This window comes from Chinchilla lanigera, unplaced genomic scaffold (genome assembly GCF_000276665.1).
Source record: "Chinchilla lanigera isolate Chin_1 unplaced genomic scaffold, ChiLan1.0 scaffold00058, whole genome shotgun sequence".
Lineage (NCBI taxonomy): Eukaryota > Metazoa > Chordata > Mammalia > Rodentia > Chinchillidae > Chinchilla > Chinchilla lanigera.
In genome coordinates this window covers 3406811-3423372 of record NW_004955459.1, presented here as the reverse complement: position 1 = coordinate 3423372, position 16562 = coordinate 3406811, and the positions used below count along the sequence as shown (strand labels likewise).

General features: G+C 60.1%; 1 protein-coding gene across 18 annotated transcripts in view; it reads right to left on the bottom strand.

The window, feature by feature from the left end:
• Positions 1-215: 215 nt before the first annotated feature.
• Bin1 (bridging integrator 1) overlaps positions 216-16562 on the bottom strand; it is a 47009-nt gene continuing 30662 nt past the window's right edge. For 2 of the 18 annotated variants that reach the window (XM_005397630.2, XM_005397618.2), the window contains exons 7-20: positions 16295-16387; positions 13327-13412; positions 13087-13162; positions 12149-12231; positions 10781-10825; positions 9315-9462; positions 7969-8097; positions 5393-5500; positions 4897-4920; positions 3823-3930; positions 2968-3057; positions 2668-2778; positions 2473-2574; positions 216-859 (exon numbers count right to left, since the gene is read on the bottom strand). In XM_005397630.2, the coding sequence (XP_005397687.1) occupies positions 752-859; positions 2473-2574; positions 2668-2778; positions 2968-3057; positions 3823-3930; positions 4897-4920; positions 5393-5500; positions 7969-8097; positions 9315-9462; positions 10781-10825; positions 12149-12231; positions 13087-13162; positions 13327-13412; positions 16295-16387 (1311 nt within the window). In that variant the 3' untranslated portion in view covers positions 216-751. The remainder of the gene's footprint in view (positions 860-2472; positions 2575-2667; positions 2779-2967; positions 3058-3822; positions 3931-4896; positions 4921-5392; positions 5501-7968; positions 8098-9314; positions 9463-10780; positions 10826-12148; positions 12232-13086; positions 13163-13326; positions 13413-16294; positions 16388-16562) is intronic. The other 16 variants (XM_005397619.2, XM_005397620.2, XM_005397621.2 and 13 more) reach the window with 16 other exon arrangements.

The window sequence follows — 16562 nt, the reverse complement described above, 5'->3', positions numbered from 1 at the left end:
AAGGTTTTCATCTGTGGAGCGAAGTCCTGGTCGCTGACCCCCGCTTCCCACAGTCACTCGGGACACCTCACCCCTCGGGCACATCACAGGGCTCCGGCCAAGCCCCAGCACAGGCTCCGGCTGGAGACAGTAACCGCACAGCTGGCACACCAGCTGGCAGCCCAGGGTCACAGTCTCAGACGGGACACCAGAGACAAAACAGACACACTGACATCTTTCAGAGTGTTTCTGCCAGATGTTTTGTTTCATTTTGTTTTGAACACTACGGTTTATTTTCAAACAGCACACAGATAGTCTGCGGGGCGGGGCCAGGCTGGGCTGGCAACTGGGCCCCACGCACTGCAGCTGCCAGGAAAAGAGGACCCTTGCCCAGGCCGGTGGTGGCCAAAGCTTCAGGCAAGCGCAGCGGTGGCTTGGTGGCCCCCAGCCCGCCCTGCGGCCAGGCACACATGCGGGTGGGCGGGGATGCCGGGAACTCAACTAGGGGACACAGCAGCTTCTGGTATACTGGTGAACTCCACCGGATGGGCCAGACTGGGCTCTTTGGAAAGCAACCTAATGTTTGGGAGAACACCTTTCAGCTCAGGTCTCTCCTCTCTCAATTTCCCTTTGCTTTTTAAAAGTTTTAAAAACAAAAGAAACAAACAAACAACAATAACAAAAAAAAAAAAAAAAAAAAAAAACAGAAAAGAAACACACATTTTTCGGGAAAAGATGTTCAAGTGCCTAAAGGGCTGCAGAGGCTCTGCCGTCACTGCACACGTTCCGTGAAGTTCTCGGGAAAGACACCCCGGCATTTCTCCAGCTCTTTGTGCTGGTTCCAGTCGCTCTCCTTCACCCCCATGAGCCAACCTTCATCCTGCAGCGGGGAGGGCACCCAGGTCACACCACAGTTAGACTCTGGCAAGATGACCCCTGCTCCCGCTGTTCCTTTCTCCTCAGGCAGTGTTCCCTGAGAGTCAATGACACCCGCCTGCACCCAGCAGGACCAGCCTGCCCTCAGCAGTTAGGGCTGGGCAGAAGTCTATACCCCACTTGGGAAAGTGACCTTTCTCTGGAAAGGCAGCCTGACTACTGCACGGGTCTGACCATGTCTGAGTAACTCCCTCACTCCAGGCCAAGGGCTTCCTGCCATCTAGAACCCACTGAGAAGGACATCAGCTGCCCTCGCAGGTCTCATACTTCTAGAAAAAATATCACAAAGCTCTGGAGGCACCAATCAGTGAAAAGCTTCCAAAGCAGTCACAGCGAACCTCTTAGAGCTTTCAGTGATACAAACAGCCCACAGCAGCATGTGCCACAGGTGCACCACCACTGCTCTGGAAGTTCCAAGTACTGTACACCCAACCAGGTGCCCACCTCCCAGGTGCCCCCTGCTTCTCCCTGGCCTCACTCTGGAGTGCAGGGCCAGTACACCTGACCATGGCTGGCCACCACTGCACTTGCAGCTGGGCTGTGCCTGGGCACTACCTGGGTCAGGTGGCTTCACTCTATGTCCCATCTGTCTCTGCCTCATCACAGATCCTGTCTCTGCCCTTTCTGAGCCCCCTCCAGCCAGCTCTGGACAACTGTATACCCCATAAGCTGGGGGCAGAGCGCTTAAACTCCCACCTGGCCAGGCCAAGCCCATGGGGCAGTCGGTGGAAAAGCAGGGGCTATAAACAACCAGTGGATTCAGCCCCAGCCTGGAAATCCTTGTGACTCAGGCCTCCCACCCCGTGCCCTCAAGTCCCGACCTAGGACCCTCCACCTGGGGTGGTTTCACCCTCAGCCATCCTGACAATTCAGTCATGCAGATGGGACAATGACAATGGCCCTTGGCTGGCCAGGCTCCAGCCCAAGGCCTGCAGATGCTCAGGGCTGAACTGAGAACAAAGCCCAGAGGTCCACGTGGGCACTGTCAACTACCCACAATGGCCAGTTCACACCAGCAGTGAAATGTGAGCCGCCTGGGCAGAGCAGCTGCCCAAACCCGAGAACTGGGACTAGCCCCGGTTCAGCCAGGGGACCTCCCTTGTTTATTTTTCCTTCTAGTGCTGACTGAACTCTGGGCCTTTCCACTGAGCTATTTCCCTATATGCCCAGCCCTCTTTCACGTTTTGAGATAAGGTCTCAGTAAATCACTAAATTGCCCGGGATGAGTTGAAACTTGCAATCCTCCCACCCAGCCAGAGGTCTGGGACAATCTCAGGCTTGGGACCTCGCTTTGAAAGTAACTAAAACGGAGAAGCCATGGAAGGGGGGTCTGGAAGGCATCTGGGCTAAGACTCAGCTCAGGACACAAATGGGAGGCCCGGGACCCTGTGTGCACAGCCTGCAAGGCACAGGGCCCATGGAGGGAGCCATCAGAGGCTGGAGGGAGGCTAACACACAGCCCCAGTGGGCTGAGCTCCTGGACGGCGGCCTCTGCTGCCCCCTGCCGGCCGCTGAGCCCACTGCAGAAGCAGTGGAGGAGCCTGGCCCACCACACACCTGTTCCTCGGGGTTCTGGAAGGGGATCACCAGGACCACGTCGCCAGCCTTGAGCTGCAGCTCATCCGTGTCAGTGGCCGTGTAGTCGTGCTGGGCCTGCACCTGCAGAGGTTGTGGAGTGCGTCAAGGCCCAGGTGCCTGGCCCAGCCCTGCAGAGCCACAGCTGGGAGAGAAGGTGCCCCAGCCGGGACTCACCTTGAACATGAAGCCTGGGGGCAGGTCAAGGCGCCCAGCCCCGCTGGCGCCCTCCACGGTGCCATTCACAGTCGCTGAGAAGGTCTCCACCACCACGGCCGGGAGAGAGCTCTGGGGACATGGGGCAGGTCAGCAGGGCTGGGCCTCGAGGGCTGGCCCTCGGGGTAGGGAGGGGAGGGTGTCTGCCTGTGCCCAGGCACCTGCCCCGGCTCCACTGAGCTCGGCCGGGTGCACACAGGCCCACAGGCGACAGGCAGGCAGTGGGAAACAAGGATGGGGCTTTGGTCCCTGCTATCTTACAGAGGCTGCTTCACTTGCCGCCGTCTCCCCAGGCTCCTGGGCTCCAGCCGCAGGTTGGGTCCCACCCGCCACCTCTGAGGCCTCTGCTGGCTGCAACATAAATGCCGGCAAGGAGTCAGACACAAGGCAGACAAACGATCAGGACAGGAACAAGGGCCATGGGAGGTGTAGGCCAGGGCAGGCCAGGGTGTGGGTGGCTGGACAGAAGGTGCAGGCAGGTCCAGGAATGCCCAACAATGCAGTTAGCCCAGCACAAGCTCCTGAGATGCCACTCCAACCCTGCCTCACAGCTGCTGCCCTCTAACCCAGGACTTCTCCAAGCCCAGCCTCGCCCTGCCCAGCTGGATGGCCCCTCACAGATTGGCAAGGGCCTGCAGCACATGCCTGTGCCCTCCCAAACATGGCTCAGGCCAGGCAGGGCAGCAAGGCCCAACCCTGGACACCACCTTCTCCCCTAGGATGCTGCGTGGTGGCGGGGGTGTCCCCTCGGCCACTTCCAAGCACAGGGCCAAGTTGCCCAACCTTCCTACCCTCCACCTCCTCCCTCAGCTGTGAAAGGAGGAAGTATCTGCTGACAAGATTATGGAGATTAGGTGAAGAGAAGTGCCAGGAAGTGCCCAGCATAAACTGCAGACCTCTCAAATGCTCCTCCCCCCCCCCAGGGGACTCCACTGCAGGGGGTAAGCTCAGGCTGTGGATATGCACCGCAGTGACCCCTGTCCTCGGGTCCTAGAGCTCAAAGCCCACCTCGCCCTCTGGGCCAGGGGCCTGGTCTGTTCTGCATCCCATCTCTGGGCTCTCTGTGCACACTACACCCCAGACGCAGGGTGAGCCGGCCTGGGGAGGGACACTTACTTCGGCGGGCCCCGGCTCGGCCGTCTGGCTGGGCCAGGACACAGCAAAGGTGCCCTCGGCAGCGCTGGGCTCCCCAGAAGGCAGGCTGCCAGCTGGACTCTCTGTGGGCTGGTGCCAGGCCACCAGGAGAGAACAGAGAGGGAAGGGGGGCCATGGGAGAGGTGTTGGGCAAGGGCATGAGACAAGAGAAACATTGTGAGCAGCCAGTGCTGACAGGGAAGTGGGGTGCCCAGGACAGGCAGCTTGGCCAGAGTCTGGGGGTGGGGGGCTCCCCACTCCCACCTCATTGCTGCCACTGTCAAGGGGACCTGCAGGTGTGATGGCCACTAGCAGCACCTACCATCTCCTCGTGGAACTGGCCTACCAGCTCACATCAGGCTGCTTTTCTGGTTCCTTCAGAGTGAAATGCTCTGTGGAACTTCCTGAGCAGTGTGTGCCCGGAGACACCCGTGTGCCACACCCACCTGGCCCCACCCTGCGCTGCCCGTTCCTTGCCTATGTCGAGAGGTCTCAGGACCTCATCCAGGACGCCCGTGTAATCCCAGTCCTCCCACTGCCAGTTACTGAGCGCATTTTAAGCCCTCCCTGAGCTCCCACAGTGCTGAGCTATCAGGTAAACGTGACCTGTGTCCTGAAAGAGCTGGCCTTGGACTTGGCCACAGGCCCTGCTCCCAGAAGGAACCTGCCTCTCCCTCCCTTCCGCACCAAACAGCTCCCCGGCATTGCCCTATGTGTTCTGGCTGAGAAAGAGTTCCCCCCCCCCCGCCCCCGGGCCCTCCTGCCTCCCAGGCCTCGACCAATGAGGACACTCAGGTGCCTGCCTGGCTGTGGTCTACAGGTGAACACTTGCAGCCATGAAACCTGGGCCACATCATGGAGGACCCTTGTCTCACTCAAGCAAGGAGCTCCTTTCCCATGGGCCTGACAGGGAAGGGCAGCAAATGAGAGGTGGCCTCAGTGAGCTCGCTGTGCGTGTGGGCTGCGTACGCCTGTGTGCGTGTGCGTGCACCATGGACAGGACTGGGGTGGGGGCATACGTAGAGCGGCGCCCGACGCGGAGCAGACATGGCTTACCTCCCAGAGGTCCCACAGAATGGACTGAGCGCAGCAGTGAGGAGGAAAGGACAGAGTTAGCACAGAGGTTAGAGATGGGGCAGGCAAGCGGTCTCCGGGGACCCCCACCCCAGGGCTCTCAAGCACAGAGCTGGCTGGGCTGAGAGGTCAACAGACAACAGTCACGAAACCCTCTCGGAGGCTGCTAGATCTGGGCGGGGGAGCAGCTACGAGGAAAGGCAGGCTGCTCAGATGAATGAGAAATTGCAGGCAGTGTGGGCTAACCCTCTCCTAAGGGTGAGCCCAGGGCCCTTGTCTGCACTCTGCCCTACCCCACGGCAACCCATAAGGGCCAATGGCCATGACACCAGCTAGCAGGCCATAAGAGGGAGAGGGCCTGCGATCGGGGATCCCCACGAGCTTGGGCCTCACAACACACATAGCAGTGGGCAAACATGAGCCCAGGGCCCAGCCCTGGAGGCTGGCAGGCCCATAGGCAGTGGTGGGCACAACCAACCTGACCAGAGGGCGTGGGCGCCTTCACGGGGCTCGCCACAGGAGGGATGGGGTCAAAGTCCAGGTCCAGCAGACTGGCCTGCTCCGAGAAGGGCCCCGGGGCCTCAAACTGGGCAGCAGAAGCAGTAGCAGAGAAGGAAGGCAGTTAGTGACAGCTGAGCGCCCGGGCCGCTGGCACACACAGCAGGTACACATAGACACAGCACGGGCTCCTGCCCACCCCTCTCCCTCACAGACACACACACACACACACACACACACACTCTGCAGCAGTGCCCACGACCACACGCAATGACAAGGGTTTCCACATGGAAACACGCGGTGCCACCTCAGACACCCAGCTGCCATGCGGTCACCACCCTGCAGGACCAGAGCCAGGCCCAGGTCTCCCCACCCCCACCCGCAGCCTTGGGCCACCCAGTGCCTAAGCCTCTGCTCTCCGCCCCACATGCCCCCGACCTTGCTCCTGTGTGGCAGAAACAGACACAACCACCTCATCACCCGCTACCAAGAGGGCCCAAGGTGGGGAGCTTGACTTCCCCAGGGCACCCCAGGCAAGTCACCCTCTGACGCCCCAGCTACCTGCTCCAGGGACAAGGAAGGGGCTGTGCCACACACACAGCCTCGAAGACTGATCTTCAAAGTGGAGTCCACATTGTCACAGGGCTGCAGAGCCTCCTTGGCCACCCACAGCCACCCCAGAGATTGCCTTCTTGTAGGCCTGGCTGCAGCCAGCAGCACACACGACGGGACAAGCATGGCCCCACACGACGGCCCTGCATGACGGCCCCACTGTACACTGCACTAGACTGTCTTCCTCAGAGAACCAGGGGAGCCCCACCTTGGCCAGCCATCTCCAAGGAGCGACTGCCAGGCACACAGGTGCCTCAGACCAAGGAGGCCAGCCTCTCAGCACCCCACTCTCTCCTCAGAGAAGGCAACCAAGCCCAGACTACATAACCCAGTGCTCCACAGGAGGGTCACAGCCAGAGTCCTGGCCACCTTCTCGCTGCCTACCCCTGGCAGGTGACACCACACACCACGCAGACACAGACCAAGACTCACCACATCCCAGCAGAGCAGCAACATGGACACCAGCAAGGTGGCCAGGAGAAGGCCAGCCCTGCCACACATGGTGCCACCCACGGTGACGGCCGTCACACCCCACACTGGCTGGCAGCTCCAGCTGTCCAGGCATGGGCATGAGGATGAGCAAGGGAGGCGTGTGGTGACATGAGGGACAGGTCCCTGTGAGGCCAGTGCAGACAGCTGGTCACTTCCACAACACCGCCTTGTCCTAGCACAGGGCCACGAGGCAGCCTATGGTTGGGCCACAGGTCCCTCTCCTGTTAAATGGGCAGTGCCCCCTGCCAGGCATTTGAAAACCAGGCAAAGTGGTACAGGTACAGGTTGGGCACCACACCTTGCTCAGTGTTGCTAAGTCTCAGGCCACCCTACCTTAGACTCACTGGCCAGCCTGCCCAGGCTCCCTGGAGTACAGGCACGTGTGGGCAGGGGGGAGCTCGCAGCAGGCTGCCCTGGTGGTCAGCAAGCCTAATCTCTCAGACTACTCCTTCATCCCCCAGAGAAGCCCCTGTGCCCCCCAGGCCTCTGAAAGGGCCCCACCACCTGCCACCAGGCTGTGTGTAGAGAAAGCCCCTTGCTCCTAACCCGAAGTTCTGGGGAGCTTAAGTCCACCCTCCCAAGCCCCTTCAGGCAGAAACCACTGTCCTCAGACCCTTCCTACTCAGCCTCCAACCATGTCCTCCCGACCAAATGGAGGAGCCTGGAGTCTACTGGGCAGGATTCCAGCAAGGTCCTCCTGGCCAAGTCCTCCAGCATGAACCCGCCACCTCCACAAAAGCCACAACCTGCAGGAGGGAGGCTGTGAGGCCAAGGAGCCGGCTCTGAGCAGAAAGCTGTCGCAGAGTGAGCTGACAATGTGCTGGCCACTCCAGCGTGACCAAGGCTTTCCACCATGGGTGGCACCTCCCTGCCTGGCCCACTGCAGCTCCAGGTCCATCTGACATGTCCCTTAGAGCATTTATGAGCAGCAGCTTGAGCTGAGTTTCCATGCCAGGCTGTCGCAGCGCACGCACCAGCGCCAACTGGCTGCTTCCCCGCCACCAGCCTGATCATGGCACAGGGAGCCCATCTTCCACACCTCCCAGCCCGTCTCTGCCATCTCTGCTGTGTCTGGCTAAAGCACCGCCTGAGAAGCCACCAGACAAATGTCATCTTCTAGCCCCACACCCTCCATGCTCCTGCTATAGCATGAGTCATGCTGTGAGGTCCTCCCTGAGCTGACCACACTGCCGGGAAGTGAGGAGACCTTGCGCTTCTGTGTCCCTGCATCTGGCCACAGTGCACGCTCAGAGGTGGGGGATGACAATGATGATGAAGGTGATGGTGATGGAGGGTAGGAGGGGTGGATGGATAAGAGGCAGCAGCTCAAGGTAACCCCTCAAGCCAGATGCCAGGTTCCCGGGACACAGGCAGGGTGTGGGATGGAGGATGAAGGTCATGCAGGCTCCAGAGAGGAGCGGAGAGGACCGGGCCGTGGCGGCCACGGCTGACCTGGGAGGGGGTGGTCACGCTGATCTCAGGGACAAACGTGTCATCAAACAGGCTGAGGATCTGCTCCTGCTTGACCTCCTTGGACGGGGTGTGTTTTGGGGGCGGAGGGACCGGTGGGCCTTTCCGGAGCTGTGGGTCAGCGGGCGAGGGGCAGCGTGGGAGGCGTGGCAGGGTGTGGGCATCAGGGGAGACAGACAAAGACAAAACCACCGTTAGTCCCAGCCCAGGCCACAGCCCCACCCAGCAACTGAAGAAGACCAGGAAAAGGAAGCTCTCAGCACCCAGACAGAGACACCAGGACTACAGGCCACCCAGGAAGGAGACCGAGGCAGAAGGTGCAGAGAGACTGCAGAGAACAAGGCGATGACAGGGAAAAGTGAAAGGGAGAAGAGAGGAAGGGGAGGGAGCAGGACAGAAAGGGAGAACGACTGCTCAGGTGCCCAGGAGAGGGTCAGTGGAGAGGACTTGCAGCCGAGAGACAGCCCCAGCCGCCTCCCCATCCACCTTTGTCCTCCTGCAGATGCCTCTGCATCTCCCCGGGCCCAGAGCCGCAGCTCAGCCCATCTGCCCCTGAGGAAACCAGCACGGGGCCAGGTCCCGGGAGGGGCCGCCCCTGCCCACCAGGCGGGGCCCCGCAGGCCAGTCACACCACCAGAGCTGGCTTCCGCCTCTCCTGGGCCACTGCTCAGGGCAGGAGGAGGAGTCAGTGAACATAAACACAGGAAGCGCTGGCAGCGTCCAGCCCAGAGGGAGGGCCGCACAGTGGGCATCGTCACTGCTCTAGCACCACGGTCCTCATCATACAGCCCGAGACCAACAGGGCTCCCCTTTCAGCCCCGTGGCGCTGCCAGCTCCCGGGCCCCTGAGGAAGCTGGGGGGCCTGGTGGGGTGAGGCTGGTGAGACAGAACAGTCCAGAAGTCGTCTTGAACCCACACAGCCTCACTGAGCCCTTCCTGTCTGTCCCTCTCATGGTCCTGCATGGCCACCCAGTGAGGCTCCTCCTCAGCCTCCTGCAAGAGACCGAAGGCAGCCAGCCACCTCTGGAGACTCAGTGTCTGTCTAGGGAGGAAAGAAAGGAAAAGGAGTCAAGCAGCTGAAAGGCCAGGAAGAGGGAGAGAGGCCACTGGGGGGCGCGCGTGGGCAGGCGACAGTCACAGCCCCTTGAGGCGGGCTGTGGCCACTGAGCACACCCGGCTGGTGGGGGCCGAGGAGAACACAGTCCAGGCCCAACCTCCCCATTCCAAATCTGTCCAGGAGCAGGCAGGCAGCAGAGGGCGAGGGGCAAAAGATGACAGCAAAGCAGGGGGTGGGGGAGACACCAGGACGTCTGGGACGTCGTGCCTACCTGAGACGGGGACTTGGGGATGGTGGCCCCGGGCGTGGCCCCACTGGCCGGCTCTGGTTCGTGGTTCACTCTTATCTCAGGGGTGGCAGCAGGGGAGCCATCCGGCGGAGGTGAGGGGCTCTTGTTCCCTTTCGCAGGGGCGTTGTCACTGGAGGTCAGGACAGGAGAGGGAGCGCAATGTGGGGGGGCTGCGGCAGAGGATGAGCAGACGGGGCTCCAGCAAGGGGCTGTGCACACAGGTGGGCGCCCCGAAGACTCAGGGGCTTCCATGTGTGCCGTGTGAAGTGTGAGCCCCAGGAACCCACGTGTCAGAGTACATGTGCACATGGATCCACATGTAAAAGTGTGTTCATGTATGAGCCCCACAGAGCCACGTCTGCAAGTGTCCCCAGGACCCACACATACGTGTACATGTGTACCTTCCTGGATCTGCATGTCAGGGTGTGTATGTGTGAGAGAAAGAGAGAAAGAGGGAGGGAGCGTGCAGGGGCAGGAATGCAGGGGCCTGGGCCATGCACCCCTGTCCACATGAGGTCACGAAAGGCCAGGCTGGATGTCTCCACAGGTCTCACCGGGCTCTACTGGGCCATGCCAACAGTGCCCGAGGCCCCAGCACTCACAAGCCAGGCGTCCTAGAGGCAAAGTGAGTCAACTCCACATCACACAGCAGCCCCCAGCCTGTCCACCCAAGGGCCAGCCCACCGCCCATTTCCCAACCCCTCACTGTCTCGAGACTGCACACCCTGGAGAGACATCCAGAGACACCAAAGACCAGGCAGGGCCTGGATGAGCAGAAAGAACACCCTAAGGTGGAGGAATGGGCAGCAGGGGCCAGGGTTGTGCAGAGTGGCCACAGGCTATGGTGGCCGAGAATCAAATCCTCCTTCCACATTTGCAGGAGAAAGTTCCAGAACAGTGCTGCTCAACATGGCAGCCCCTGGCCTTGATGATGACGTCACCAGGAAAACCATAAAGGCTCTCCCCCTGGTCACACTGGCCACACTGCGGGCGTTCGAGAGGCCCTAGACAGAGGTGGCCACTGTGGTGGCCAATCTAGAAGGACACAGAACCTGGTGGGGGCTGGGGAGAGGACAGAGTGAGAGACGTGGCTCCGAATTTGTGTTTTATGGGGTGTATTTGCCTTCTTAAGGAAAAGACACCAACACAGGGTATCCTACACGTGTGTAATTACTTTTAAAAACCATCTGCCGCAAGGTCCCTTCCTAGGCCCTGTCCCAGCCTCTTCCCTCATCACCTTTTCCATCGAAAGGGTGCAGGTGGTACACACAGCTCCGAGCAATACTGAGCCAGACCCGGGGCTGCCCCAAACCCCCAGTCCTCATGCCCTGCCCACACACACAGGACAAAGCACCACACGCAGGCGGGCGGCGGGCAGTTAGGGTTAGTGTCGCCTGGCACAGGGCGCGAGGTGCATGCGCAGCCGCAGGGCTGCTCCCCGCAGGTACCTGTTCTTCTTCCTGCGCAGCCGAGAAAACAGTTTAGTTTTCTTTCTGTGGGGACGGACGGGATGTGGAGGCCTTCATTTGGGGAAATCAGATGCAGACTAGGCCCTGACCTCTGCCCTCCGCACCAGCCCCTCGCTCAGGGCAGGGTGAAGGTGCAGCCTCCCCACCCGTGCTCAGAACACACTGCCAGTGCCCAGGTGTGCTGGTGGGCCTCGGAGGACAGGAACCTCGACTGGGGCGTGTGCCTGCCTCAGCCGGGCTAGGAGCTCAGTAAGCCCCGAACACCAGGAAGGGCTCCACTGGCAGTGTGCGGCCTTGGGAGGGGAGGCCAGCAGGAGGGGACGGGCTGCACCATAGGCCGCTTTGGTGCCAAGCAGAGTCCTGAGCCTCTATTTCCCTCCCTCTTCCCAGGGACCACTCTCGCAAGCACTGTCCCCAGCACCCCAGGCAGAGGCACTCACCACCTCCACCAGCATGGACCCGGCCCTCCAGTAGGGGTCTCTCCCCAGTGACCCAGATTCCACCCTCCCCACCCCCTACCACCTTAGGCTGCCTTACAGCACCCGGGGCTCCTCAGTCCCACTTATTTTGGCGGCACTCAGAGGGCCCATGACACGCACTACATACTTCCTCAGCACTAGGCAGCGCCCCAGTTACCCCAAGAAGCACATACAAACACCCCACTCTACAGACACAGAAAGGAAAGCTCCTGGTGCTCTGCACTCTGCTGGGAGAGGCGCGTGTGAATGTACACACACCCATATACACTCACAAACGATGCACACTCTCTCTCTCTCTCTCTCTCACACACACACACACACACTAAAAGGAAGGGAAATCCTAGGCTTCTTCGTTTCCACAGTCTCAGCCAGAGAATAGGCACTTTCCCTCATGGCTCAGGGTTCCCAGCAGGCAACAGGAAGCGCCTGCACAGCTGGCACCAAGAGGCGAGGGCCAGGCAGGGGACGGAGACCAGCACACTGAGGCAGCAGAATGCTGCCATCCAGGGCTGGGGCTTCCAGAGTCTGAAGCTCTCCACAAGGCTGCAACCTGAGGAACCACTCAGTCCTGCACCCCTAAAGCTGAGCTCTGCCTCCCCCGATGTGTTCCTACTCCTCCAACAGGGGGAGGCCTGCAACCTCAGAGGGACGCTCCTTCCTTCATGGGGAACGCAGGGTCACACCGGAACGGGAATGTCCCAGGCAGGGACCCACTCTCAACTGTGTCCCTGATAAATGGAGCCAAGCCAGGAAAGACCCAGAGCCCCAGGCCCAAGCCCACGGGCCCAGGGAAGGCACCACAGGTTTGGTCCCAGGAAGTGGGCACACGGGCCCAGCCAGCCACTTGCCCCCCGGCGGCCCCACGCACCTGGGCTGGGCCTTGACCGTGAACGTGTTGCTCCCGTGCTGCTTCTCCAGGCTGAGCAGCACGTCGTTGAGGTTCTGGTTGAGCTGTGGGAGGGACAGGGAGCAGGTGGGGAGGCCAAGGCCAACCGACAGCCCCTCCCCCAGGAACCCCTGCTGCCCCCTCTCCCAGCCCGGCCCCTCTCCACAAGCGACAGCCAGAATGGGGGCACCAAACTTGCAAAAACCCAGGAAAAAAAATGGGGAAGTGGGTTGCCTTAGAGACAGGCCTACTTGTAGGAACCATCTTTTCTCTTCTGCTCTGTATAGAAGAGCCTAAAATGCTACATAAAGCTGGCACTTTTTTCACAAAAATTGTTTTTTTATAGACTCGCTGTTGATCCTAATTGTCAAGGTCACTTTGCCAAGACACTTTTCAGGCTACGCTTCACCGCCAGAAATCCCACCAAAAGCACAGCAAGCGAGGAGCTCCAGCCCGTGCACTCCGTGGTCCTCATCACTGAGGCTTCCGCTTGGCACTGACCACAAGAAAGCTCAAAGATGAGCTCCATGGCATAAGGGGACTAACTTTAAATAAAACTTTCCTTCCCCAAAATGCCTATTTTCTAAACTTCTCACAAGTTTTCTAAAATCTTTTTTTTTGGTCTAAAATCTTTGGAGGGAAGGCAGAGAGGGGACATCACAAACTGTTTGCAGTTTGAGAAGGGCTGGTCCCCATCCCCCCGGCTCATCTGTCTAAGCGAGAACAGGACTGGGCATAGGGCTGGACCTGGGGACCCACTCAGTCTCCCCAGAGCAGCTGGCCCCCGAGGGCGGGGGGCCCCTTGGTCACTCGTGTGGCTAACCCCAGCAAGGACAGGGGAGTTCGGGCCGCCTCCTTCATGCCTCAAACTCTGCTCCTTGACCAGCATGGCCCAGAGGCCCAGAGGGAGTCCAGCCTACCTTACTCATCTCCTTGTGGAAGTTCTCCTCCAGGCCTGCGATGCTCTGGAACGTATTGACATAGAAGCCGACGCGGCTGCCAGCGGGCAGGGGAGGAAGGAGAGGGTCAGCTGGCCCAGGAGAGCCCATGGGGCCAACTCTGCGAGGCAGGTGCCCACACAGGTCCACAGGTGCCCTCGAGGAGAGAGCAGTGGTGCCCCAAGTGGACCCAGGAGGCACAGGGATCCCTCCTGGCCTTACCTGTTCCACAGGGACGGAAGCTCCTCCTGCAAGTCCACGTTCATCTCCTCAAACACCTTCTGGGCTTTGATGAGCTCCTCCTCAGCCTGGGGTCAGGACAGTTCGTTTCCTCTCTGGGCCTTGGCTAGGAGCCAGGCCACCCCCAACCACCGCACTCCCCAACTCCTGACCAGTGAGCAGGATCAGGACTCTGGGACGAGAAGTTGGACTGGACGTGGACTCCCCGGGGACCTCCCACTGCAGTCCCTCAGGCCACTCTGGGAAGGGGAGGGGATGGCAGCCACTGCAAAGGGGAACCACCCTATCTAGCCCAGAAGGCCTGGAAGACAGGGCACAAGAAGCTTTGTGACAAGGGCCTGTGAAGCTGAGAGGAACAGAGTCTGACCCCAGACTTGGCCAGTGACGAGACCACCTGTGTCCGTGGGAGCCCTCTTGAGCCAAGAGCCCGCCCTGCCACTGGGCTCCCTGGGCTACTGTCCTTGCTGGTGCCTCCCGAGGGTTCCTTCCCTCTCTCTCAGGGCCAGTCCTACTCGGGTTTCTTTGCCTGGGACAGTCTTTCCTACCAACCCTCTCTCTGCTGCAACCTGCCCCACCCAGGGCCCAGAGGCAAAGGCTCAGGCAATGGCAGAGGTGGTGGGAAGAAGGACCCAGGCTGCTGGCAGGCCCTGTGCCTGGTGTCCTTCCTATGCCTCGCAGGCTGCTCACATCCACCAGGTGGCACTATGACCCCACCGTCCAGCCAGAGGCATGCGTGGCCTACACGGCTGGGGCAGGGACCGGCTCTGACAGCTTGCTTCTGGAGGATGCTGCTGGAAGTATCTCAGGGGGTGACTCAGATTCAGGTCTGAGTCACAGCCCAGGAACGTGGTGGCCCCACCCAGGGGAAAACTTCTCAGCAGCAGCCTCACGTTCTCAGGCTGGGCTACGGCCACTTCTGGCAAAAGCAGCCAGCTGGCCGAATGCTCTTTCCCAAAACAGTCGATTTCCCCAAGCCCGGACAGCTGTTCCTTCCTGCATTACAGCAGCACCAGCTCAAGGGAGCTCCTAGCCGCCGGCACTAGAGTCCTTCTAATGGGCGGGGCAAAAGGAGGGGTGCCGTGCTTTCCGACTGATCACCTCAGATACTCACTAAAGAGCACCTGGGTTCCTTGTCTGACTGAAAGATCTAGTTAAGGGGAAAGGTCTTATCTAAGCCTGCAAAATTCTCTTGGAATGGATCAGAGCAGGGAGGTCCCAGCAGCACTACGAAGAACAGGGCAGGTCCAGTTTAGACTTCCCAGAATCAGAGCTATTTTCTTGTACGCCTTCTGGTCACATTTCTCATATTCTGCCCCCTTCAGAAGCACTTGTGCAAAAAGTCAGAGAGAAGATGGACTATTGCCCTCCAGCCAGGCCCACACTGGGCCCCAAGTGCCCCAGCTCACGCTCAGCCGCCCACAGCTAGCACGGCCAGGCATAGGGAGGAGGAGGGCATGGTCAAATAAAAAGGGGATTCAAGACGGAAGCCCACATGGTGGAAAGGCGAACAGGTGAGCATTCAGAGAGACGCTCTCTCAGGCTCCCCTCCCAGCATGTCCCCACCCACACCTACCCCAAGATCCCTCACCCAATCTCTCATGCAGCAGGCAGACACCCCGCCCCCAGCTTCTCCCACCCAATACCCCGGCTCTAGATCGACAGCCCCACCCAGTCCACAGCAACTTAGGGATTCTCAGGCCTCTTGCTGTCCCCCTAGACATTCCCCTAGGTCATCTCCATAGGCCCTGGAGAGCCAAGGTCAGCTCAATGTCTGAATGGGCTGTCAGCACTCAGTCCCTCCACAGTCAGCCCCCCACCTTGGCCTGACAGAAACCAGGCAGCAGTTCACATGGGAAACCAGGAAACAAGCTCCCCACAACATCAGCACTTGATACGTGTGGGCTGAAGATCATGAACCAGGGCATAGCCCAGGAAAAGTGGGGCAGCGGCCCACAGGGAAACCTGACCTCCCAGGTCAGCTAGTGCCGCCCACCCACCCCCCACAACACCACCGAACCCCCTGGAATGAAGGGGACCTAGAGCCTCCTCAGCCTGCCTAGCCCAAGGTTCCCACAACGGTGCGGCCCACCTTTCTTGGGGCAGGGTCTCCAGTGGGCCCCAGCCACACTGCAGCCCATCCCAAGGACAGAGTGATTGGTGACATATCTACTCCCAGGGTGGTGAGATGACCCAAGGGTTTGGTATTAAGAATCTCCTCCAGGAAGCCTCCTAGAACTTCATGATCCCTCCAAACAGCCAGCCCTCCAGGTCTCAGAGCCAGAGCCAGATTGGAGAGCCCTCTGGGGCCCCTTCCAGAGTCACTCTGGGGGCCCCCTGGGCCAGCTGTGGCAGGGCTTTCCCACTTGGAGGCCAGGGCAGGGCCAGGTTAACAACCCAGGAGCTTGAGTCAGGTGAGCCCTAGCTCTGTCATTAACTGACCCAGGACCCTGGACAGAAGCCCGTGTCTCTCCCTGGGCAGATTTGTCTCCTCAGCAAATTCAGGATAACCTTGGAGTTCTGGGAAGCTGGACGGACAGCACACGCCAGGACAGAAGTCCTAGTGTCACCTCTCTCTTACCAAGCCCTCAGGGGAGACAAATGACCCAGTGACATTCACCCTGTTCCTGGAGTACAAGGGTTGCAAAAAAGCCTCATGGGGACCACAAACCTGGGACCCCAGCTCTGCCTGCCGCAGACTCTTGGCCTTGGGTCCAGCAGAGGTAACCCTGTCCCCTGCCTGGATGTACTTGGCAGCTGCCAGCTCAGGGCTGGGCTTGGAGGCTACCCCTGGCTCTCAGCAGGTGACTGAGCCCCCAGCCCCCCCTCTAGAGAGCACGTGCCCAGCAGCTTCTCAGGAAGCCTGGCCTGCTGGGAAGATGGGTGCCCAACTAGAGGACAGGACGACAGACCAGAAGGCGCCAGCACATGCAAGGTTAGAAGCCAGTGTCACCTGATTTCGGAGCAGGTTAGTTTGGGCTACGAGATGAGCCTGAAGTTTGCCTTGGCACCACTGGGGGGCAGCTTTCTCAAGCAGCGAGACAGGCTGAGAGTGGGGGCAGGTCAAGGCAAAGGAGAGTGGAGAGACAGAGGCAGGTGGGGAGAGAGAAACAGACACAGATGTTAAACACCAAGCCCATTTGACAGACCAGCCAGCCCCGCCAGGGCCAGCCCCACCACAAGGAAAGGCCTCTGTGGTGGCGAGAGAACTAAAGGAGCTG